The sequence below is a fragment of the Heptranchias perlo genome, chromosome 17, assembly GCF_035084215.1.
Source record: "Heptranchias perlo isolate sHepPer1 chromosome 17, sHepPer1.hap1, whole genome shotgun sequence".
In the NCBI taxonomy this organism is placed as follows: Eukaryota; Metazoa; Chordata; class Chondrichthyes; order Hexanchiformes; family Hexanchidae; genus Heptranchias; species Heptranchias perlo.
The window spans coordinates 53,968,795-53,996,005 of record NC_090341.1 but is presented as its reverse complement, the minus strand read 5'-3'; the positions used below and the strand labels follow the sequence as shown (position 1 = coordinate 53,996,005).

At 40.0% G+C, this 27,211-nt stretch overlaps 1 protein-coding gene across 1 annotated transcript in view; it reads left to right on the top strand.

Annotated features, from left to right (window-relative positions):
* dock3 (dedicator of cytokinesis 3) overlaps window positions 1–27,211 on the top strand; it is a 1,008,697-nt gene that overhangs the window by 260,837 nt on the left and 720,649 nt on the right. Inside the window, exon 4 of the mRNA XM_067999007.1 lies at window positions 5,107–5,162. Within this exon, the coding sequence (XP_067855108.1) occupies window positions 5,107–5,162 (56 nt within the window). The remainder of the gene's footprint in view (window positions 1–5,106; window positions 5,163–27,211) is intronic.

Below are 27,211 nucleotides of genomic sequence, written 5' to 3'. Positions count from 1 at the left end.
TCCTTTCTTTAGTTCTTCCTTCCTTTCTTTAGTTCTTCCTTCCTTTCTTTAGTTCTTCCTTCCTTTCTTTAGTTCTTCCTTCCTTTCTTTAGTTCTTCCTTCCTTTCTTTAGTTCTTCCTTCCTTTCTTTAGTCCTCCCGTCCGTCCTCCCTCCCGCCCGTCCTCCCGCCCTATCATTAGTTCTTTCTTTCTTTAGTTCTTACTTTCTGTCTTTCACTAGGGGGAGGTGACTAACTCTTCTAAAGATTGAAATCCTGCTAGATCAACAACAGTTTTAATGTTAACATAGGCACACTGTTCTGACCTGATAGGTAGAATTTTATTTAAGGAAACCATTTTTCAGATTTACTAGAAATGCCAGTCTTTTCATCTTGAGGGAATTATTCCAAGATTTGTATTTTAAATTGTGGTCTTAGTAGTAGAAAAAGGGGGAAGTTTGAGTAGCCTTGCCATGAAATGTAATGGGTTCTTCTATTTAATGATTGTTAAACAGCATCATATTTATTTCCTGATGTGATCTGTACACTACACTACTTTAAGTAGCTTAACAAATTTCAGGCATTATTGTTGCAACTCTCCAGTCTTATTCATGAACAATAGACACAAATTTGATTTTTTTCAGATATCATAACTTGTTATAGAATATAGGTTTTTGCTTGGACTGTTAATTAACCATTGTTCCATGTAATAATATGTCCTCCATCAAAATACACCCAAAAGTCGTGATTTAGATAATATAACAGCTTCTGGGCAGGCTGCTAATTCATTTGTATTAAATTAAGCATTACCCTTTACCTAACAATTCCGAGTGATTAAGGCAATGGCTGCTGTGATTAGTGCTGTAGGGTAGGATAAATCGTAAGGTAGCAGGTTGCTACTTGGAAATGCTGTACATGCAATCACTGTGGAAATGGACCAAAAGAGTAGGTCACTGAACAGATGTAAAGACATATAAGCTACTAGAGTCATGCTAAGCAGAGGAGCAGTAGAATTTTTCTAGCTCTCAACAAACTCTTTTGCATTGGAAGGTGTTCAGGAAATAATGCCCTGAACCACATCTGCAGGTACACACAAAAATCTGTCAGTATAAATCACTTCTGAAGAAATAAATATATATACGAACAAATCTCCTTGAAGCTGCTCTTGAGTCGGAGAATACACAATTTTACATTGGGGTTTATATCAACAAAGTATGATGAGAAATATTACAGGAAGTAAGTGTGGCATTTGCAGAAAGCGTGTGCTATATGCAAGACTTTTAATATACTACTAATAAATTTTAATTGGGATGGCTGAAGTGGGACACTCAAATTGTAACAGGAAGTGCACACTATAGGCAAGACTTCAGTAGCAGATCTTTTGTAGCATTGCTTATGACGAGTCAGAGATTTTATAAGAACAGAAGAATTATGCCATGTAGAATTATCAGGAATGCTGATTTATCAGCCTGGATCTGGGAGCACTGGGTAGGAAGACTGGGTTCTGTCAGTACTAAAATGGGGTCTCACGGTCTAACTGTACTTTGAGGGGGTTCCTAGTTTTGAGAGCACTGGGAGGGGTTCCAGAAACACTGCAAAAAGGAATGCTGAGAACATTACAGCAGGTTCTGGGATAAGTGGGAGAGGGGTCTTGGAATCTGGAAGCAATGGGGAGAGAGATCCCAGAGTGTAGGAGCATCGGAAGCATAGGGAATGGTCTATTTGTTTGTGAGCACTGAGAAAGGCTTCCGTGATCGGGAAGGGAGGTCCCAGCTCCAGCAACACTTGGAGGAGAGTTTGGGTGCACTGCAGAGTCCAGAATCTGGCAGTATTGGCAGGGTTTCTGGGATCTGACCGTTTTGAGAGGTAGGATCTAACATCCTTCTGGAGAGTGGGGCCCGGGAGAATGGTATCTGAACTGCCCAGCATTTCCTGCAGAACTGGGGGAAGCAGTAACGAGGTGTGTGGAAGCTGTGCCGAGAGAGGAGCAGCTAGCAAAGGGGAGAGTGAGACGTGGGTACTTTACTGTGGGTACGTAGTGAAAGATTGTTTCCACTGGTGGGTGAATGGGGAACTAGGAGACGGAGACCGAGGTTTCTCACTGGAAGAACCCGGGGGGATGGGAAATGAAGGTTTTTGCACTGAGGGTTATTAGAGCATGGGATGCTTTACCACAAGTAGCTATTGAGGCAGAGATTGAAACGTCATTTAAAAAGGAATAGGATAAGCATTTTAATAGGAGGAATACAAAAGGATTTGAGGAAATGGGGTTACAGGAGAGAGCGCCAGCAATGGGGGCCGAATGGCCGCCTTCTGTGCTGTAATTTATATCATTCTATGAAAGCTCTCCTTTATTGAGTTCTAGCCCAGAAAGTGCATTTGAAATGTTGATGCTGAGCTGAGTTTAGGATGATGTGCCCCAAAGTCAGAAGTGCCCCAAACACCAAGCCCACTGTCCTTTGTGTGATCTCTCGATTTGGTTCAGTCAGTCTGAGCCGGCTGGTTTTGACGTTTGAAGCCCAAGTACAGGCCGGCTCTGACTGAGACTCCCAGTTCAGACTTCTCACCATACAGGACCCAAGTCTAAACCAGAATCCAAGGAGATAGGGAGAGAGATCAGGCCTGATAAAAGTGACATTGACTGAGGAGCCTGACTGCACCTCGTATATTGCAGGGGGATTCTGGCTGTGGTTATTGGGTGAATATGAGCAGATTATAGGATTACGACTAGTTAGAGGTATGATATTGGGGCTTTACACCTATTACTGCTAGTTGCATATAGACTATTGATGAGTTATTGTATTATTGTTGGTTATGAGGGGAATCGGAGTTAAAGGTTTTAATATTAGTTATCAGTGCAATTTCCAATGAGTTACTATTAGTTACTGGTGGAATCATAGTTCCTCTCACCTCTTGTTTCCCCCATGCGAATCCCTCCTCCACCTTCGGTTTCCCTTCTTTGCCTGCTCGCGGGTGGCCTCCTGGTTCTTGGAACGTCACGCACAACAGCTGCTGGCGCGAAACCATGAGCAAAGATACTGAACTACAGGGGACCCAAACTTTATACAGTAAATGCAGTAACATTTGAAGCCATCCTGAGCTCAACGTCACATGATCAAACCTCCCAAGAATGCCTCTAACCAGAGTTGGCAACTGTACCTTGACCTCTTTTGGATCACCAGGTGCCAACCCCTCCCCCCTCCCACCCCAAACACCTACCCTCCTGTCAGCCTCCTCCCCCACTCATCCATAGCCCTTCTTGCACCATCAGATAATCCCCCCACTGCGTTTTCTGTTGTTAGCCGGTTCCTGCCTTAAACATTTAGTGACTGTTGGTGATTTTGCTGACTTATATAATCTTGGATAAACAAATTTTAAAAATCAAACAAAGATTATCTTTTAAAATACTCAAAAGTTCATCATTAAGAGTTGAGCTGGTCATTCATTTACTAGTGACTTGTATCGTTCATTGAAAGTAAAAACTCTGGAGACATTTTTACAGTAGAAAACATTGCAAACATTGAGGTACCTGATTTGCTGGTTAAAGCTACTATGCAAAAGTTTCCCAGTTCATATGCAAAATTTATCCTTAAGCCCCAAAAATTGTTCAGAAAGAAAGATTTTTTTTAAACTGAATTTTCAACCATTTGAGAAAAATAAGTACTTTTTCAATAAAGCGCTCTTTGATTTACTTTGTAACTGTCAACAAAGAAACCACAAGTGCTCCTAATCATGGGCATTTTCTAAGTGAGCAGTTCATATCGAAAAGGAGCAGTTGCTAAATTTTAATCAGACTTGCCTAACATATAAAGGATTGAGAATTTAATATTCAGCTTGTTTCAAAGTCTTTTGTAAACCGGCAAAGAAACTCCCAAGTCCTCATAGGATGAAGATGCACAGCAATTACTTTAACTTAGAAACCTACTGAGAAATTCTGAACATTGGACACGCTCAGACTGCACAATTGTGATTTGAAACTCTTCAACTATTCTGAAGTTTTAAAAAACTCATCAAAGCCCAGGCTTTTGAGTTAGTCTGAGGCCTTAAAGCAAAGATTTTATAGAAGGGATTAAAAGACAAATCAGTAGCTAAATATAATCATGTTATTGTGACATGTACAGTTATTTGAATAAGAACTTCAGTTACTGAGGAAAAGAATAACAAGACAGTTATTTTTCAAAAGCATTTGATAGTTGGTCCCTCAGCAAAACATAAGTGGTGAAATATTGACATGGTTTTCCCATTATAAAAAGTTGACATGGGATTTTGCTATTATAAAATATTGATTTGTTGGTTTAAGATCTTGATATACAAAGGCTGACTCTTATTTTTTCTTAAGGGTGTCATTAATTTACTAGTGACTTGTTTCGCTGATTAAAAGTAAAACAGTGAAAACATTGATGTCACTGATTTGGTTGTTAAAGCCACTGTGCAACAGTTTAATGTCCCTTTGATCACTTGATCACATGTTTGTCTGACCATTTTGAAGAAGGGATCTTGTCACTAAATTTGAAAAATAAATGAGTTAAGCAATTAGAATCAATTTTGATATTTCTTCTCCCCCACCACCCCCCCACAGCCAATTTTAAATGTGGTTGTTGATGGCACAGGCTTGGGGAAGAGGGAGTGGTTTGATGGAGTTACTGAGCCCGGTGATATGACAGAACTGAATTAACATGCACACAGTTGAAGCTGAAATATTCGGTTAGTGGTGATGAAGTGTTTGCTGAGAGAGGTGATAAGGCACTATGTAGATCCATCTGATCTTCTTTGTTACTGATACTCAGTCCATTGCTGACATTATCTGCATCACAAAATCTTCCAAGGCTGTAGCTCCAATAACGCCACAAGGAATCCTTATTTAAACATTTTTTTAAAAATCAATACAAACAAACATTGGTTTGGGCTTATCCTAATTCTTTATCATTACTATAACTGTATATATATTTTTTAAAAGGAGTTGCGATGGTCAGACTCTATCTGGTCACTGTATTTTTCCATTTGTTTGATGTACACAGGGTAATCTGAGCAATAAGTCAATGGAAGAAAGTCCTGCGTTCTATCTGATTGTATGTGTGTCTCTTCCGTATTGCTAGACTTTTAAAGAAAAACTTGTTTTTCTTTGCAGGGTCTGTTTCCTGCAAGCTATATCCACCTGAAGGCCGCTGTGGTCAGTAACCGAGGGTGAGTACTCATTGATGAATGGACAGTTATATTCTCATGCCAATAAATTATTAACATTTATTATACACTTAAAGGGAAAAAAATCTGCTAACATTGCATGCAGTATTTCTCAAAGGGAGCTATTTGACACTTAGTAAAAATCAAACTGTGACAGAGAATTCTGACTTTTTCATCCTTTGTGTTCTTCTGTCTACTTCCATTGAGATTTTAATCCTTAGATTCTGGAAGGTCCAAGGAAATAACAATCTCCTTATGAGATCGCTCATTTAGTAACTTTTCAGTTCACCCCTTATGATACTGAAGCAAACGCTAATACAGTAATGAATCAACTCGAATGACAGAAGTTGCTTTATGGCGTTAATATTAACCCTAAACAACAAAAATAAAGTAATCTTATGCATATTTAAAACATTTAAACAGTTCAATTGTGCACACTTTTATATCCCTGTTCCCCATCTCTTATCCATTGCCTGTCCATTTTTTACTTTAATTTTACTTTTTTTCTGCCTAATCTATTTTTTTCCAATATTGTATTTCTCTTTTTTTTAAAAAAAAAACCTTCACATTCTTTACTTACCTTCTTCCTCTTGCATCCAGATTTACACTTTAAGATTATGTACAACCTTTTTTTTAAAAAAAGGCTTCAAATTGGCTTTAAAGCCATCTTTATTTGTTTAATAATTAAGTGCGAATGTCCTCAGGTATTGGAGAATAGTTGCTGCAGAATGGAGCAGGATTAACAAGTACAATTGTAATGACAGTCACTGCAGCCCCTAAATTAACATCTGCCTTTACAGACGTTCATTTACCTTCTGACGTTGGGCTCAGCAGTTCTCAATTCATGTACGTGCTTTAACATCAATAACTTTATACATCTATAGAAGTAGATATAAAATAAAAGTGTTGAAGGTTTCATTTCAAAGGTGATGAGACTCTTTAATTTGTCTTGAATGCCCAATTAATTTCACCACGAGTTGCTACATTCACATATACCTTTGGAAAGTGCCTTTATTTCTGTTTTTAGAAACCGGAGGTCGTTCAATAAGCAGAAAGATACCTGGAGCATACACTCTCAAACATGGTGTTTTGTTTCTATGGCAATGCTTGGTCTTGATCATGCAGAGTTGGATCAATGCACTGGAGATTTTTTTCATAATCTTCAGTGCATAATTTATTGATTGCAGATTATAGAAATGAAGAATTGTAATATTTTTGGCATTCAAAATACTTAGCTCAGCTTACACAAGGTGCTCACTTCCCTGTTGAGGTGGCTTTATTTTCATTTCCATGCAATGGAACTACTTGACTATCATCATACAGTAATAAAGCATGGGAAAAGGATTAAAGAAATCACACTCATTACAGAGCTAAGTACCTTTTCTGTACTATGCCAGCACGGTGCACTAAAAGTTGGAATGTGCCACTCTGTGGAATGATAGGATGTGAATTTGCACCTGAAATTTTCTACTTGTTGGGTTCCTAATCTTGACTGTGCACAGGGACTTCTTACAAGGAAAGGGGAAAGGTAGTAGGAATAGTTACTTCAGGTTGTGCACTCACTTGTATTTTTTTTGAAGTGTGAAACCTTGTGCAGAACACTATTGTGGTTAAAAGGAATGAGAGTGCTCTGCCAATCATTCGGCTTGTAAGTAGCTGAATCATATAAACTGGGATGGTCTTGGTTTGATTCCTGGTCTGTCTCAATGAGGCTGATGTCAGATGAGTCACTATAGGGTGAGTACAATTGGCCTCAGTCCCCCATAGGTTAGGGAGGGGAGAATTGGGAAGGGCTCCCATTCCTAATTGCTACCTAATGATCCCTACTAGAACTGCAGATATGTGAACATTAGACGAGGACAGAATTAGGCTCGTTTTTGATGCCCCTGTTTTTGACTAGCCTGGTGACATTCACATGGCCTATTCAGCAAAGTATCAGAGGGCTCCTGATGTCTCTGTAACTTTACCTCAGAAAGGAGTCAACATCTTCAGCAGTGGGGCTGAGGAGGAAATCAGCAAGAAAAGGAAGAGAAAACAAGATAAATCAAGAACAGTGGTTAAGTGATGCCAAGCTTGGGTTTTAAAAGCTTGTAAATTGTAGGAGGAAGAGAAACTCAATGGAAGTAAGGAGTTCACACTTCTCAAGTCCTCAGCAAAAATAAATTGGAATAGGTCATCATGTGATAAGTCTTGATTTCAGCACAGTGAGAAGGAAGAATATATTTGCGGCTTAAGAAGAACAATGAACATTATAGTATCAATGAAATAGAGATGTGAAATTTTGCAATGGATGGATAAGACAGTTGACACGAGGTGAGATCAAGATCATAGAGCAAATTTTGCGAGTGGGGGCCTTTTACGCAGTGGTTGTGAATCAGAAAATTGGTTACCCAGCCTTGCACGACTGATTCATGGACTTACAATTTTCCAATTTTGGAGGCAGAAATGGGGTTGTGCTTCTGCATGCACGGCCTCGTTTAAATATTAATATCCCCTTTTAAAGTTGGGACTACTGAATTTTCCATCTTTGGGAGAGATTCTGCTCACACCATAAGCCTCACCCATAAAAAAAATTGAACACACTAGATTACCAGGGCCTGTCCTGCTGAAGCAGCCTTCTTAAAGGCCAATGGTAGGTTTTTTGCAACTTCTGCAGGTTTTTTGTTTCTTTTCGTGTACCCTTTAACTCTCTGCATTAATTGTTTTTTCTTAGTATACGTCTTTTTTTTCCCTCTACCAATGCTTTGTTTCATTATTTTTGGTTGCTGCTGGCTTTGACCTCAACTTAGAAAGAGATGAGGATGAGTCATCCTTTGGGGCATAGAACATACTCATAGAATCAAACAGCACAGAAAGAGGCCATTTGGCCCATCGTGCTTGTGCCGGCTCTTTGAAAGAGCTGTCAAGTTAGTCCCACTCTTCTCTTCCCCCATAGCACTGTAAATTTTTCCTTTTCAAGTATATATCCAATTCCCCATTGAAAGTTACTATTGAATCTGATTCCACCACCCTTTCAGGCAGTTCATTCTAGATCATCATAATTCGCTGCATAAAAATATTTCCCCTCCTCTCCTGCTGGTTCTTTTGACAATTATCTTAAATCTGTGTGCTCTGGTTACTGACCCTCCTGCTAGTGGAAACAGTTTGCTGGGATCAGAAAGTCGATCTTAGAAGACAAGCTTTATCTTGTGGTGCTAGAAGAATCCCCATGTATGGGATTAGTAATCTAGTCATGGACAGACATGATAGAGTTAAGAGATGTCAAGGGAAGGAAGCATTGCCCCCAAAAGAGAAAATTGAACTACTTAGTGGCAGATTTAGCAATGGAGGAAATGCTCCATTTGATGACAGAGGAGTTGTGAGGTCGCAAATATGAATAGACGAAGTAGTACTAAAGGTCGAGACATCAAAGATAAACAATAATTGCAAATACTGATGATTTACTTGCAGGTTCTGAAATTTGTGGAAGTTTTTTTTAATGTTTGTGCTTCATGTTGGAAATTAAAACATAAAAAGCTATATTTAAATGTAAAGCATGAATGTTTGAAAAAGCTGCAAGTTATGGGGGATGTGGGATGCGTGTTTGCAGCTTTGTTGGTTGGATTTGTGATTGACATGAAAAATGCTTTTAAAGATCTGAAAGTAACAAGATTTTCAATGCTCCATCAAAGGGAGTTATGCTATAGTTTTTATGCTACAGCAGTGGTTAGACTGATTCTGGAGTACTGTGTTTAGTTCTGGCCACCACACCTCAGGAAGGATATATTGACCTTGGAGTGGGTACAGGAGCAGAATCACCAGAATGATACCGGGGCTTAAATTATCAGGATAGGTTAAATAGATTCCTCCTTTTCCTGCTCAATATCTACATCTGACCACACCATCTTCCTCCAACGCCTCTCATCCATTGTCCAGCTCAGTGGGACTGCCCTCCCTTGGTTCCACTCTTACCGTTAAGGATTTGATAGGGTAAACATGGAGAAACTATTTTCTCTGATGAGTGAATCAAGAACAAGGACGCATAATCTTAAAATTAGAGCTAGGCCATTCAAGAGTGAAATCAGGAGTTGAATGGGTAGTTCAAGGAGATAGAAGTGAGGGGGTAGTAGGAAAAGGAAATAGAATGGATGGTGGGAAGATGGAGATGTAGGACCGGTGGGGGGGGTGGGGGGAAGTACAAGTGATTGAGGGACAGGATGGATAGAGAGCCACTGAAGGCCAAATTTTCCCTGTTTTTCCCACCCTCATCCAGCAATACATGGCAGCATGTGCCCTGCATTCTTCTAACTCCACTCTCCTTTGTATCTCTCCTCCCTCCGCTCCACCTTCCGTGACCTCACAATCTGAAACTCTCTTGCTAACCTCCTGTGTCTTGCTGCCTCACCCTCTTCAAAAGCCTCATCAAAAATTACTTCTTTGGTCACCTACCCTAACTTCTCTCCTATCACTGCTTGACATCTGTTTTCTTCTCTGTGATGCACCTTAAGATGTTTCACTGTTAAAAGCAGTATACATGTGAAAAAAATGACAACAAAGTTGAATGTTTAACAATTTTATTTTTAAGCACAATTTCACACTACTAAAAAGGACACCAAATTGGGGGGTATTGTTAATACTGAGGAAGACTATGACAAAATACAAGAAGATGTAAATAAATTTGCAGCATAGGCATGTAAATGTCAAATTGATTTCAGTATAAGTAAGTGTGAGATGGTGCATTTTGGTAGGAAGAATAAGGAGGCCCCATACTCCTTGGAAAATAAGAGTCTAAATGGGGTAGAGAAGCAAAGGGATCCAGGAGCACAGATCACAAATCATTAAAAGTAGCAACACAGGTTAACAAGGCCATAAAAAATGCTAACAAAGCACTGGGGTTCATTTCTAGAGGAATAGAATTGAAAAGCAGAGAGGTTATGTTAAACTTGTATAGAGCTTTAGTTAGACTACACTTGTGCTGTGCACAATTCTGGTCTCCATATTACAAAAAGGATATAGAGGCACTGAAGAAGGTGCAAAAAGCATTTGCATGGATGATTCCAGAACAGAGAGGTTATACCTATCAGAAAAGACTGAACAGACTGGGGCTCTTTTCTCTAGAAATGAGAAGGTTGATGGGTGACCAAATAGAGGTCTTTAAAATTATGAAGGGGTTTGATGGGATAGACGTGGAGAAGATGTTTCCACTTGTGGGGGTGCCCAAAACTAGTGGTAATAAATATAAGATAGTCACTAGTAAACCCAATAGGGATTTCAGGAGAAACTTCTTTACCCAAAGAGTGGTTAGAACTTGGAACTTAGTACCGTTGAGGCGACTAGCGTAGATGCATTTAAGGGGAAGCTAGATAAGAACATGAGGGCGTAAGAAAAGAATGGTATCTTGATAGGGTTAGATGAAGTAGGGTGGGTGGAGGCTCTTGTGGAGCATAAACACCGGCATAGACCAGTTGAGCCGAATGGCCTGTTTCTGTGCTGTAAATTCAATGTAATTCTATGTAAAAGGAAGCTATCCCATTTCTTTAACCTCATATATAGATATGTAATCTGTCATACCATGACGGGGAAGACAAAAATCACAGTGAACACTGCCTTTTTAGAGTTTTGTACCATTCTCAGCCATCTTAATTAAATACCTCCTCCTCACTCCATCATGTATACAGTCCCATTCTGGGCAATGCCCTTAAGTCTTTTATTCTATTATTTAGTCTAATATCATTGCTACAGTTTTGTAGTTGGAAGATTTTGAGTCGTCTTCAATAATTTTATGACGGTTGCAGTTTTTTTCTCACCAATTCATCACAATCTTGATTTGCCTTATGTTTGCACTTCACTATCCACCTACCAAGATACTCTATTGGTTTAATCCTGTTCAGCTACTCTTTGACCTCTGGTCAGTGCCAGCTGTCAGTCTAAAATCTGAGAGAAATGTCATGAATGCTCCAAGGATCAAAGTGCCCATCTTTACCAGATTCTGTTATTGCATAACTTTGTAAAGTATGTCATCACTTCTAACTCAGCCTAAAGGGTCAATACAATTCTTTGGATGCACTCCTCCAACTCCATGTCAGATAATAGGGAACTCGCCTATCCAGTGTTCCAAAAAGAATTGAGCAACGTTTTACCTTTTTCTAACCTGGATATATTTATTGATTTACTGTGTATATTTTAGTATTCTGTGCATAATTTGGGGGGTCTCATTGCTGCCTGTTCTGGTTAAAGAGTCAAGGGAGCCAGGCCAGAATGATGCCTTGTATATAACAGTTATACCTCATCTATTCATTAATTTTCCTCTGTGGGTTGCCTGAAGATTCTATTTGTATGTGAAAATTGATCTTCATTCAAAGAATGAGGAAGATGCATCTCTGGTAGGTAATTTCAACGCCCACTTCTGCGCACTCAATTCAACCTGACATCAAGCCTGAAAATCTTACATCTGTTTTGCATAGATTCAAAGCTAAGTATATTGTACTGCCGAGTACCTCATTCCCATTTGATGACATCCTGGACTTTTGCAAAGAGAATGGGAGGAAAAATCAGACAGAGAGGTTAACTAAGCCTGCTCTTATATATGCATAAGGGTAATTTATAGAACAGCATTCGCAAGTGCCTATCTGACTTCTCAACTGCTTGGCAGAGGGACCTAAAGACATTGGAAAATAACTTCTTTAAATGTTCAAAAATGGGGAAATTTTTTTAAAAAGGAACTTTGAAGCAACTCTCACATTTGTAATCTAGACAGATCAGTGATGGAATTGTTGTTTGTAACAACTGCTTCAGAACCAAACTGGAAAGACAGTTCACTGATATTACTAATATCAGAAAATTAGTGAACATGTCTTCAGACATGATGTATATATCATGCCTTTGTGTAAAGAAAGAAAGAACTTGCATTTATATAGCGCCTTTCACGACCTCAGGACGTCCCAAAGCGCTTTACAGCTTTGAACTGTAAGCACTGTTGTAATGTAGGAAACACAGCAGCCAATTTGCGCACAGCAAGGTCCCACAAACAGCAGTGTGATACTGACCAGATAATCTGTTCCAGTGGTGTTGGCTGAGGGATAAATATTGGCCAGGACTCAGGGGAGAACTCCTTTGCTCTTTGAAATAGTGCCATGGAATCTTTTACGTTCACCTGAAAGGGCAGACGGGGTCTCGGTTTAACGTCTCATCCAAAAGACGGTATCTCCGAAAGTGCAGCACTCATTCAATACTGCACTGGAGTATCAGTTTAGATTTTGTGCTCAAGTCTCTGGAGTGGGGCTGGCACCCACAACCTTCTGACTCAGAAGTGAGAGAGCTAACTACTACCAACTGAGCCGCTGCTGTTTTTTTGGTCCGACAGTTGTAGGATTAAGATATGGCTGATCGTATGTGATCTTGCCAGTTGATTTTTAATGCACCAAGTTTTATGATCACTGACGAAATTATTTTAGTTCAGTAGTCCTGAATATTCTTCTCACTATAGGGCGCGCTCTTATGGATTTTTAAAAAAATATTCGTTCTGTGGATAACGGCATCACTGGCAAGGTCAGCATTTATTGCCTATCCCTAGTACATCTTGAGAAGGTGATGGTGGGTCGCTTTCTTGAACCACTGCAGTCCATGTGGTGAAGGTGATCCCACAATGCTGTTAGATAGGGAGTTCCAGTATTCTGACCCAGCAACGATGAAGGAACGGCGATATATGTTCAAGGCGGGATAGTGTGAGACTTGGAGCTGCCTAATTCAAAGGATGATCGCAGGCGAGTGGTCCTTCTGGATTTTTTCTTCTTATTCTTTGTAGCGGTTTGATAGGCCACTTCAGCGGGCCATTAAGAGTCAACCACGTATTCCATAAATAGCTAGTTTATGATGGTAAGAAAGGCCCATTATGTCAGGAGCAATTAAGTCACAAGTAAATTAGTTTGCTGTTTTTCACTTTCCCATAAGCAAAATAGGCCTGTAAAATTAACTGCTGCCATTTAAAAAAATTATTTACTGATACACTTTTGCTGGTACAGTTTCAATGAGAAACAGTCGAATAAGTAAGTGGAGTATTTTTCCTCAATTCAGCATCTTATGTTGGTAGTAGTAGTAGTAGTCGTAGTAGTTGTAGTTGCGTCCCAGTTACTAATGGCGATAAACACAACATTATAATGATGTCCAGGTGTCTCTTTCGCCTCCCGTGAATGTGCAGTGGTGTTTTCTGATTGCCAAGTATGAATTCCATTCTTCTTTCACACACTGGAAGTGTAACTTTTGTTGCTTCATCAAGATATTCTTTTATTTAATTTTTTATTTATATTTTTAATCAGCCACACTTTTTGTCATTCATCATAATTTTTATCAATATTCTTTGCTTTGGCATCTTTCATCTGTGCTGTTTTATCAATAGTTTTATGATTCATTAAAGAACATTTATTTTTACCAATCTTTTGCAGCTCATGTCCCATTTTTTGTACATCTTGTCATTGAGTTTTCTTCAAAATGACCTTGTCTGGTTTCGAGCACTAATCTCAGAGCTGAAGTACCTTTACCGTTTTGGATGGACATGCTGGATGTCATGACATGAACGGCTGCCTTATCTATTGGCATGTCAAAGTCGTCTTGTCAAATAGAATAGGACAGTGGAACAGAGAGAATAAATAAATCAGTGAGATCTGTTACTGGACTACCCATCAATACTAACACTAGATTGTTAGACACTGAATGGACCAACCAGTTCCATTAGTAGCACCTTATGCTCTTCGTCCCGTTTAATAGCCAGTAGTAAATCATCAACATACAGTAGGAGATGTTGCGGCTACGGGAAACCCATCAGTGCTTGTCCCATACGTTTGTGGAAGACGGTGGGTACGTTATGGAATCCCTGTGGTAGGTACATCCAGGTGTATTTTTGATCAGTGAAGGTGCTCTATACTGGTCCAATTTTCACATGGGGACACTTCAAAAACCTCTGAAGATGTCCAGAGTGGAGGTCCACTTTGCCCCTGGCGGAATTTGAGCTAAGAGAGTGGGTGTCTCCTTGACCACTGGGAAACAGACTGGTGTCACCAAATTAAGCTTCCGATAATCAATCATGAGTTGCCAACTGCCATCGGACTTTTTGACTAGCCATATAGGTGAATTGGTTGTAAACGTGCCTTTCTGTACAACACCCTGTTGTAGCAAGGAGTCGATAGTGTCCTGTACGTGGAGTGACTTTCTAGCGGTATTGGATATTGTTTAGCTTGTGGGTGAGGTGGTGCATTGACCTCCTCTTCCTCTTTAAATGTCCCACAACCATGCTTATGAGTTGGAAATACAGATTGATGAGTGGTGTCCGGTGTGATACTTCTAAGCCTAGCAATGGATGCAGGCTGGGGCCAGAAGTGACAGACATCCATACATAATGAAGAGGTTCCGTCAGGATCATGATACACGACACTTTGTTTTTGTTTCTTCAGATGGGCAGCAGCAGCAAATGTTGGTAGACTCTGGCTCTGCAATCACGATCATACATACCTCACATCCCGTAAACCGCCCAACAGCCGGAGGGACGCGTATGCCTTTGCTTGGCTTTGGCAGATCTATTCAATATGCTATTGATATTGATGATCGTAAACAATTTTACAACACCAAGTTATAGTCCAGCAATTTTATTTTAAATTCACAAGCTTTCGGAGGCTTCCTCCTTCCTCAGGTGAACGTTTGTTGGAACGTTCACCTGAGGAAGGAGGAAGCCTCCGAAAGCTTGTGAATTTAAAATAAAATTGCTGGACTATAACTTGGTGTTGTAAAATTGTTTACAATTGTCAACCCCAGTCCATCCACCGGCATCTCCACATCATGGCTACCATCAATACTGATGATGCGATGGTTGGGAATGGAATACGCCTCAGATTTCTTTATCGCTAATACTGAATGTGCATCAGGCATGACCCTTAGGTCGGTGGACGGACATCCAAACCATAGAGACTTGTTACAATAATCAATCACTAATCTTAATAGCATTGGACCCCAATATCCCTCTCCCATCTACCATACGCATCACCACCGCAGTGTTTAACTGACAGCTTGTTTCTGGAAAATGTAGCGCTACCGAGATCAGCTCAATAGCATATTGAATAGATCTGCCAAAGCCAAGCAAAGGCATGTGTGTCCCTCCGGCTGTTGGATGGTTTACGGGATGTGAGGTATGTATGATCGTGATTGCAGAGCCAGAGTCCACCAACATTTGCTGCTGCTGCCCATCTGAAGAAATGATGTGGAGATGCCGGTGATGGACTGGGGTTGACAATTGTAAACAATTTTACAACACCAAGTTATAGTCCAGCAATTTTATTTTAAATTCACAAGCTTTCGGAGGCTACCTCCTTCCTCAGGTGAACGATGTGGAAACGATTTTCCACATCGTTCACCTGAGGAAGGAGGTAGCCTCTGAAAGCTTGTGAATTTAAAATAAAATTGCTGGACTATAACTTGGTGTTGTAAAATTGTTTACAATCATCTGAAGAAAAGGAAACAAAGTGTCGTGTATCATGATCCTGACGGAACCTCTTCATTATATATGGATGTCTGTCACTTCTGGCCCCAGCCTGCATCCATTGCTAGGCTTAGAAGTATCACACCGGACACCTGTGAAAACAAAACAACAATGCCATCGGTGGCTCTAGGAACCCTTGATGAATTTAGTCACGAGTAGCTTTAAATGCTTTCACTGTGGAGATATTTATCAGTGCCCGACTTACCATTGTCTAATCGCACTAGATAAACTGAGGAATTTGCTTTCTGTACAATCAAACACGTCCTTCCCATGTGAGTTTGCGAGAAAGGTTTCTTTTTAAAAACCTAAGACAACTTGTCAATGCAATTTGGCAGACAGAGGTAAGGGGTCAATTAGTTAGGTGTGAAATCCTTGTGGTGGTGGAGGAGGGGAGGTAATTCAACACAATAGCAGAATTCTCCAAAGCTGCTTTATACCTTTTACCAGTGGGATAATGTAAATTTCAGTTGAAATAAATTCGCACCACGTGTCTTCAATTTAAAATACACAAAGCAAATTTTCAAACACTTTTATAAAAGCACAGCCATTTTCTTCAAATCTCCCATATTTTGAAAGCATAATCTTAAATTGAAATGAACATACTCTTAACCCATTAAGGTGCATGAGAGCGTGAATATAGTTATGAACACAAAGTGCCAAATATTACATGCTTATTCCTGGTTGCAAACTAGACACTATTCACATGGTTTAAATGACTAGCTGTCTGTCGTGGCCATCCACAGAAAACCAGTATTCATAATTTGCTCAGACACTCAGTCTGTAAACTCAGGTCAGTTAGCATCAATTCAGTTCCCTCTCAAAAACATCGCACACACAGAGAAAACAACCAACAAAGGTAAGACAGCATGTGCTTCTAGAAAGCACAATGGTTAAAATGCTTAAATTATTCCCAATATCAAAGACAGGAATACAAAGGGTTAAACTGCTTTTATCTCTGAAAAGAAATGTAGACAGCCCCAGAAAACCTGAAAGAACTTGTTTGCCTCCTTAAGAAAAGCAAATCTATTAAAACAGCAGCGGTTACTGATAAGCAGATTATTAGTTGATAACATCACTGTTAATCTTTCACGATCAAGTAGCCAGCAGCAAACTTTCACACATTCTCTCATATTCCCACACACTTTGCACAGAAAACAAACCACCAGCCTCCTTTTTGAAATAAAAACAGAAAATGCTGGAAACATTCAGCAGGTCAAGCTTTTGCCATTTCCTTTAATTTCTATTTTTCTCACAACAACTTCAACCTCTGATGCTTGCTGTGGGCTTTTAATTTATTTCTCTCTTCATGGAACCTTTTCACGACGTTTGTCTGCTGTGAGAGGCCTGATATCAACTCCACTGATGTTAGCTCTGCGTCTTTCTGCGCAATCTCATTAAAAAAATCCTCAGAGGCAGTAGCAGCCATCAACTGCATCTGACCCGCCTCGTTCCAGCAGGATTTTACCTGGTTCCAGACTATCTCGTTCTCCAATGAGAATTTTCTTATATGTGACTGTACCTTAGCCACATCATTTGCTGTTCTCTCCACCCAGAAGTGTGCAGCACAGCACAACAGCTTCTCTATAGAGAACTCTTTTTTTCTTTACTGGAACATGTATATGATCTCTCACCATTTTACCTTGAATCCAATTCTTGGCTATTATATGGTATTTCAACTCCCACTATCTCCTCTACCAATTCATTTGGGGACACCCGATCTAATTTCCTCTTGAATGCCTCTTCGATGTCCCCATGACTATTATATTACTGGCGGTCTTTGTTGTAGGTCCCTTAACTAATGGGGTTGTACTAGTCCAGCCTGTCCTAGGGACCCATTTATGTTTCAAACTACTGAACCATTGTTTTGTCACTCCTACCTGGCTCGCCAATTGTAGGAATTCGGAAGTGACACCAAATTGGGTACAATGGTTCTTTATTTTAAACACAAGTGAGTTAGTTCTAATACATTTCAGTATTTAAGCAGTAATTTACAGAGAAGTAAAATGGTGTCACCCTGTTCCTCCTCTGGGTAGAGCGCATAATCTAACTGCCTCCTTCCGATGCGGCATCTTGACCTCTACCCTGAACCCTTGTTCGAGCTGTATATTTATACACTGTCAAGAGTCCCACCCGTGCTTGGCAGTGTGATAGTAAGTATCACTTAAGCTGAGGATCATATGGCACACTGACTTAACATCATCATGTTGCTGAGGAGGTTAGGGCTGATAGCGGTAAAAGTCAGCTTTTAAGCCTATACACTGGTCTTTCATTTCTAGGTTTATGTCACACTCACTTTCATGAATATTAAGATGTCATTTGCGTCTTCCAGTGTTGGGGATGTTTATCAGACTGGATTTAGAATCTTACAGGGAGAACAAATCATGTGCTTCAGAGTTATCAAATCCTCATCTTTGTGCATTATGGGACAGAGAAAGATGACTTTGTATTTCTGTGCAAGTTCCCTTTCTCCTCCCCGCCCCTTCATAAAACTGAACGTGCACGACAACTGATTTCCTTAGTACTGTTTTGTCTTGGATAATTTGTCAGTAATTGCGACTAGAAAGTCCTCTGATCATTGCTTTTATTGGATGCACAATCTGAGGGTTTATGTGGAAAAACTTGCAGCCAATATAAGGGGAAATAGCAATGGTTTTTCTAAACATATTAGGAAAAGGACAATCATTAAGGAGGAGGTGGGGCCATTTAGATGAGATTATTATGGTAGAGTAAGGAAAATGGCAGAGTTGGTAATTAATACTTTGTTTCAATATTTATGGAAGAGAGTGAAGAATGTCCTCAGTGGCTTGTTGTAAGTGTAAGTAAAAGGGCAATCAATAGATAAATGTATTAATAAGAAAATGGTTCTTAAGAGGCTGAGGGTACTAAAATTGATAATATACAGGACCCAGAATACTGAAGGTGGTTAGTGAGGGTGAGATGGGGGGACTACCATGATTTTTGTTCTAAATTTATTAAGTGGGGGAGTTATGTGAAAGGATGATGATGGAAAATGTTGCATTTCATTTCGAAAAGGGGAAAGTGATAAGCTAGGCACTATCAGCCTATGTTAGTAGAAAAATTATGAGAAACCATAATTTGAGATAAAATAAATGAAAACATAGAAGGGCATGGACTGATTGGAAATAGTCAACATAGATTTGTGAAGGATTAGTCATGTCTGATTACCCTGGTAGAATTTTTGGAGAGAATAACAAAGGATAGATGAGGGACTTCCAAAAGCATTTGATAAATTCCATATAAGAAATTGGCTCAGAAAATTGGGGTTCATTATATAAAAGCAAAAGTGGAATGAATAGAGAGGTGGCTGAAAGGCAGAAAGTAAATCGAAAACATGACCTTAAGATTGGCAGTAGATACTTGAAGTAAAAGTTGGAAGAAACATTTTCTCTGCAGAGTTATCAGAATGTGGAATGCTGTATCACTGTAATGATCATCAGTGATATTAAATTAGAAATTATTGTGGGTGACATTAGTAATAAATGTTTTATGGATTCATATGACATTGCTCTGCCTGCTATTTTAATGGAAAGATTAACATATTTAAAATAAATGGATCCAACACCTTTTATTAAAATAGCAGACAGGAACACAGTGAACACTTTAAGGACTTGTTTGCTAATGTCGCCAACAGTAATTTATAGACTGTAGTTACATTTTATGAAATTTTTGAGCTGCAATGTTAAAATTTAGGTCTTAAGAAAGAGCATTCTTAACTTTATGAAAACAGAAAATGCTGGAGAAGCTCAGCAAGTCAGGCAGCACCTGTGACTTGCTGAGATTCTCCAGCATTTTCTGTTTTTATTTCAGATTTCCAACATTCGCAGTATTTTGCTTTTGATTCATAACTTCATGCTGCTTCCTATGTGCTGGTTGTGGTTTGATAGACACAATTGCGTATGATACCATGTAAATGGTGACTTGGAATTTGCAATGTCCAACTGTAAAAAGCTAAACCTATTCCGTTGTTGTTCTCTTGCATGTCCTATCATATAATGTTTCAGCAATATTGCACAAGATGCTGGAAAAAGAAAGGATGCAGTGTAAAACCTTAAAACTGTACAAATATTATGAATATACAAATGAGCTTTTAAGACATCCCCAACCTCAGAGAGACAACCAAATTACATTTGCTCTACACAGCAGTCTATCACATGACTCCAGTCAACATGTGCTATCACGTGAATCTGGTTTCCTCTACATGGGTTACAGAACTTACTGACCTGATCCAGGAGCTGAGGGAATGGGCCTTGGAGATTCATGATAAAGCCCGATTAAATGGACAACAGGAAGCACTGCTACAATTTTAACAATGGCTGCAGTTCTTTATTTGCAGAAAGCAGAGGGGTTGCCATTATGAGCTGAGCCAATCAAAACAAAAGGCACGAGAGACATGCACCCTGCACAGAACCCTTAGCAAAGTTTTGTGGAGTTTAGCTCAACCAGTGTCCCATGAAGAGCTTAACAAGTGGCTCAGCGGCAGCACTGCAGGACTGTTTGACTGGCTTATCAGTTGTGTTCATTCTACAGAATCAGATCTTTAAGAAATCTCGCTTTTACAAAGCTGGGGAGGGAGAAAATGCCTTTATCACATTTCGCATTTGATAGGAGGAATTTCCCTACAAGTGTTGGTTGGTTTTTCTGGTTAAGAAATTTGTACTGCTATTTTTCTGCAGAGTCAAGGGACTATAGGCAATAAAAAAAATCCCAATTAATATTTGTAATTTTAAGAATTACTTTGAATAAAATATAGCTACTATTGCTTGTAAAAGAATGCAGAGTTCCTGAAATGTTTTATTCCTACATTCCTATATATAGTTCCCTCAAGTGATGGCGAAGTAAAATTGAACAATGGTAAACTTTCAAATTAATGCAAAAATAATACTAATTAGATAATTTTTATCATTTTGCTGTTTATCTTTCTGAAATCATTGTGTTCAAGAACTGATTTCTGCTCCTGTTTGGCTTTTAAACGCAGGCTCGAAATTTGACAAAATTAGAGGATGTTGCTGTGTACTTATGGTCTAAATTTATTTCAGTCCATTAAGATAATGACTGCACAGCTCATGTTATTGTGTTTTCTCATGGACCTGTTTACTGCTCATTATGAGGAGCGTTAACATAATCCAATATCTGTTTGTTTTTCTTTATGGATGTCATTTGTTAATGAGGTTTAAGACTGGAAACAAATTATAAAGCAGTGTATCATACAATCCAGTGAATTTTCCTATACAGGCGCAGTCATCCATCTCATCGTGCTTAATGTATCATAGTATTATAGTATGTTGCAGCACAGAAGGAGGCATTTCGACCCATCGTGCCTGTACCGGCTCTTTGAAAGAGCTATCCAATTAGTCCCACTCCCCTGCTCTTTCCCCATAGCTATGTAAATGTTTTCCCTTTCAAGCATTTATCCAATTCCCTTTTGAAAGTTACTATTAAATCTGTTTCCACCACGCTTTCAGGTAGTGCATACCAAATCGTAACAACTCTCTGCATAAAAAAATGTTTCCTCATGTCGTCACAGGCTCATTTGCCAATCACCTTAAATCTGTGTCCTCTGGTTACCGACTCTTCTGTCACTGGAAACAATTTCTCCTTATTTACTCTGTCAAAACCGTTCATGATTTTGAGCACCTCCATCAAATTTCCACTTAACCTTCTCTGCTCTAAGGAGAACAACCTCAGCTTCTCCAGTCTCTCCACATAACTGAGTTTCCTCATCCCTAGCACCATTGCAGTAAATCTCTTCTTCACCCTCTCTAAGGCCTTGACATTCTTCCTAAAGTGTGGTGACCTGAATTGAGCAGAATACTCCAACTGAGGCCTAACCAGTGTTTTATAAAGGTTTGATGTGGAGATGCCGGTGATGGACTGGGGTGGACAAATGTAAGGAATCTTACAACACCAGGTTATAGTCCAACAATTTTATTTTAAAATCACAAGCTTTCGGAGATTATCTCCTTCGTCAGGTGACTCACTCACCTGACGAAGGAGATAATTTCCAAAAGCTTGTGATTTTAAAATAAAATTGTTGGACTATAACCTGGTGTTGTAAGATTCCTTACATTTATAAAGGTTTAGCATAGCTTCCTTGCTTTTGTACTCTAAGCCTCTATTAATAAAGCCCAGCATCCCAAATGCTTTTTTAACAGCCTTCTCAACTTGTCCTGCCACCTTCAAGGATTTGTGTTCATACACCCCCAGGTCTTACTGTTCCTGCCCCCCCTTCAGAATTGTACTATTTAGTTTGTATTGCCTCTCCTCATTCTTCCTACCAAAATATATCACTTCACACTTCTCTGCGTTAAATTTCATCTGCCATGTGTCTGCTCATTTTACCAGTCTGTCTGTATCCTCCTGAAGTCTGTTACTATCCTCCACAGTGTCTACTTTATTTCCGAGTTTCGTGTCATCTGCAAACTTTGAAATTATACCCTATATACCCAAGTCCAGGTCATTAATATATATGAAAAAGAGCAATGGTCCTAATACTGGCCCCTGGGGAACACCACTGTATACTTCCCTCCGGTCTGAAAAACAACCCTTCACCACTACTCTCTGCTTTCTTCCCCTTCGCCAATTTTGTATTCACGCTGCCACTGTCCCTTTAATCCCATGGGCTTTAATTTTGCTTATAAGTCTATTATGTGGTACTTTATCAAATGCCTTTTGAAAGTCCATATACATAACATCAAACGCACTATCCTCATCAACCCTCTCCATTACTTCATCAAAGCACTCAATCAAGTTAGTCAAACACTATTTTCCTTTAACAAATCCGTGCTGACTTTCATTTATCAGCCCATTGTTCTCCGAGTGCCAATTAATTTTGTCCCGGAATATTGTGTCTCAAAGTTTTCCCACCACCAGCATTAGGCTGACTGGCCTGTAATTGCTGGGTTTATCCCTCCTTTTTTGAACAGGGGTGTAACATTTGCAATCCTCCAGTCCCCTGGCCCTGCCCCCATATCTAAGGAGGATTGGAAGATTGTGGCCAGAGCCTCCGCAATTCCCACCCTTACTTCCCTCAGTAACCTAGGATGCATCCCATTCGGGCCGGGTGACTTTTCTACTTTGCGTACTGCCAACCTTTTAGGCACCTCCTCTTTATCTATTTTTATCCTATCCAATATTGCTTCTACCTCCTCTACTGCTATGTTGGCATCATCCTCTTCTCTAGTGAAGACCGATGTGAAGTATTCATTTAGTACCTCTGCCTCCACAAGAAGATCTCTTTTTTTTGTCCCTATTCGGCCCCACCCTTCCTTTGACTACCTTTTTACTATTTATATGTTTATGAAAGATTTTTGGGTTCCCTTTTATGTTAGCCGCTAATCTATTCTCATATTCTTTCTTTGCCCCTCTTATTCCCTTTTTTTGGATTTCCTCTGTACATTCTGTATTTAGCTTGGTTCTCTAAAGTATTATGAACCTTACATTTATCATAAGCCTCCTTTCTCTGTTTCATTTTAATCTCTATATCTTTAGTCATCCAGGGAGCTCTAGTTTTGGATGTCCTTCCTTTCCCCCTCATGGGAATGCGTCTACTCTATCCCGAACCATCTCTTCTTTAAGCACCTCCATTGTTCAATTATTGTTTTGCCTACCAATTTTTGATTCTAATCCACCAGGGCAAGATCCCTTTTTAACTCACTGAAATTAGTGGTCCTCTAGTTAAGTATTTTTACGCTTGATTGTTCCTTGTCCTTTTCCATAACTATTCTAATCCTAATGATATTATGATCACTGTGCCCCAAATGTTCCGCCACTGAAACATGCTCCACTTGCCCCACTTAATTCCCCAGAACTAGATCCAGTATTGCATCCTTCCTTGTTGGGCTGGAAACACATTGATCAAGAAAGTTCTCTTGTATACATTTAATGAATTCCTCCCCCTCTTTGCCCTTTACATTGTTACTATCCCAGTCTACAATGGCATAATTGAAGTCCCCCATTATCACTGCTCATTAGTTCTTGCATCTTTCTGTAATTTGCCTGCAAATTTGCTCCTCTCTCTCCGACCCACTATTTGGTGGCGTATAGTACACACCCAGAAGCATGATAGCTCCTCTATTGTTCCATAATTCTAACCAAATAGATTCTGTCTTTGACCTCTCAACTACATCATCCCTTTCCAGTGCTGTAGTAGTTTCTTTGATCAATACTGCCACCTCCCCCACCTTTCTTTCCTTCCCTATCTTTCCTGATACCTTGTAGCCAAGAAAATTAAGTATCCACTCCTCTTCTTTGAGCCAGGTCTCTGTCATTGTCACTATATCATAGTCCCATGTGGCGACTAGTGCTTGCAGCTTAGCAACTTTATTTACTACTCTAGGTGCATTTACGCACATGCACTCCAAACTCATCTTAGACTGCCTCACATTTGCCTCCTGTTTGATCCCTCCTATTTCTGAACTATTCTTTTATCTATTGCTATTTGCCTCTCCCAGTCCTCTGTGCACCTTGTTTTTGCTTTCTAATGTTTCATTCTGGTGCCCATCCCCAGCCAAATTAATTTAAAACCTCCCCCACTGCACTCCCTCCCCGTGAGGACATTCGTCCCAGCTCTGTTGAGGTTCAACCCGTCCGGCTTGTACAGGTTCCTCTTGTCCCAGAACTGGTTCCAATGCCCCAGGAATCTGAAGCCCTCCCTCCTGCATCATTTCTCCAGCCACACATTAACTTGTCTTACCCTACTATTCCTATACTCATTAGCGCGTGGCACTGGACATAATTCAAAGATTACCACCTTTGAGGTTCTGCTTTTTAACTTCCTCCCTAGCTCCTAAAACTCTGATTGCAGGACCTTGAGCCTTTTCCTTCCACATCATTGGTTCCCACATGGACCATGACTTCTGGCTGTTCCCCTTCCCACCTCAAAATATCCTGCACCCTCTCAGTGATCTTTACCCTGGCACTAGGGAGGCAATAAACCAGTCGGGACTCACACCTGCAGTTGCGGAAATGCCTGTCTATCCCCCTGACTATCGAATCCCCTATAACAACTGCATTTCTACACTTTCTTGTGCCCCCCTGTATTTTTGTCTACTCAGAAAAGGGGAGGAAAGAGTACAATTCTCGGTGCTGCCAGCTACCATCAGTTGACCGAGAAATAATAGAGCACTACAGTACAACTTGAACCAGCTTGACTGTCCCTAGTGTCTGCAATTCTAAACCCCATTGAAGCTTGCAATCTGTTTCCATGGAGTTTGATTTTTATCTAAAAAGCTTCCTGTTTTCTTCTGTTCTGCCATTCACACTGTGCTTAAGACCTATCGGCTCAAACTCCATTCATAATTATGGCAAGAAAAAGGTGCTTTTCTTTTTTTCTAAGTAATGCCAATGGCAAATATTTAAATCCAACACTGTAGGATATTGTAGACTGGTAAAGTCCAGGTTTCCATCGCATGTTCCCTGCATGGTGAGTCCTGGCTATTTTCTCATGGGGAGGGGGAAGGACAACGGATTTGAACAGATGCTAGATAAATGTAAAGCGTGATCAGATTTGAGTTCCAGGAATGGAAAGCAAACTCTGTATCTGATTGTCAACAACATTGGCAGCATCCTCTTCAAAGTCTTTCAATATTATTGAATCCCTTATTGGCTTTTTGAGTATGTTGCCATTTTTGGCAAACATATAGTACCACCTGGTGTCGAAAATGCATAACATAGTCTGAAACTGATAAGTGCTTGGAATTGAGCTCCAGGCCCTTGGCAGTACTGACTAATTTTATATCTAGTGGTACCAAAGTCTTTGGGGCCATTCCTCCTCGCATTCAAGCAATTTTTGATAAATTTCAACTGAATATGGACTTGGCTCTGGTACTGAATTATGTGCCCTCAAAATGCCAGTTTTGGTTTTGAAGGATCCCATAGGTGGCTTGGTATCAAATGGCCATGGGATAACAAATACAGTATAACTTCACTATAACAAATGCATTTGTTGCTTGATAAGATGGCCCACCATCTGCACACAAACTGCAACAAGACGAGACAACAGGCACGAGGCAAATGCAGCCACGCAACATGTGTGAAGATGGCGAGTAAGAGATCGTCTTTGTCTCTGAAAACAAAACTTCAAATCATCGATGATCTAGATTGTAAAGAAAAATCACAAGCCCCAGTCTGCAAAGAACTCCTTTTGACAAAGAGCACTGTGTAGGCAAACAGAGGAAAAATCAAATTTGCTGTCATCAAAGATGAAACGCGATCCAGAGGAAACTAATCTATACTGCGACTCATGAAGATCTTGATGAAGGAGGATATCGCTAGTGTAAAACAGGCAGAGAGAGTAACATTCCAGTGTCGGGCGATGTGTTACGCGTAAAGGCCAAAAAGTTTACCGGTCATTACCTGGAACTGATCTTTTTGGACTGGTTAACAAGATAGAAACAGCATGCATTGAGAAAAGCACGAATAATATGAAGCAATCTATGCTGAATAGTTTTTTTTAACAGAATAAAATGATGTTCAATTCAAATTGATCATTCCTTTATTTTTCTGATGCATCACCAAATCGTCAAACCGTACTATAGTTACCACCCTGATACAATGATCTCTTCTGCCAGTCCCGAGGGCGTTCGTTATAGTGAAGTTCAACTGTATAGCAAATGAATTTTTATTTGTATTCATGGAGGAAACCATTGGCTGTATCCCAACGCAGAAGTTGAATTTCTATGTGGGTGAGGGGTGTGGGAGAAGTACTGAAAGGAATAGAAATTTCAGATAAGGCAGTTGCTGATAGATTAAGGGTGTTAAAGAAATACGAAGCACCAGGCCAGATGGACTCATACAAGGGTACTTAAAGTGGCTAGTGAATTCAGTCACATCCTTGCCATCGTCTTTAGTGAACCAATAGATACAGAACTATTGCCAGAGGATTGGAAAATAATTAACATAACACTCTTTGTAAAAAAAAAAAGGAGCATAGTGATGCCCCAGGAAGCAACAGGCCAGTGTCCATTGTGGGTAAAGTATTAGAATGCATCCTGAGAGAGGGGATAATGATGCACCTAGATAGGTAAGAGGAAGTCAAGGTGGGTTTAAAGAAAGAAAGAAAGAGCTTGCATTTATATAGCGCTTTTAACGATCTCAGAATGTTTTACAGCCCGTGAAGTACTTTTGAAGTGTAGTCAATGTGGTATTGTAGAAAATACAGCAGCCAATTTACACACAGCAATGTGATAATGACCAGCTGAACTGGTTTTTAGTGATGTTGTTCGAGGGATGAATATTGACCAGGACACAGGGGAGAACTCCCCTGCTCCTCTTCAAAATAGTGCCATGGGATATCTTACGTCCACCTGAGAGGGCAGATGGGTTCCCGGTTTAACGTCTCATCTGAAAGACAGCACCTCCTACAGTGCAGCACTACCTTAGTACTGCACTGGAGTATCAGCCAAGATAATGGGCTCAAGTGACCTCCTGACTCAGAGGTGAGAGTGCTACCACTGAACCACGGCTGACACAGAGGAGTGGAGGTCTTGCCTAACAAGCTTTCTGAAGCTGAGGAAATGACAGACCTTGT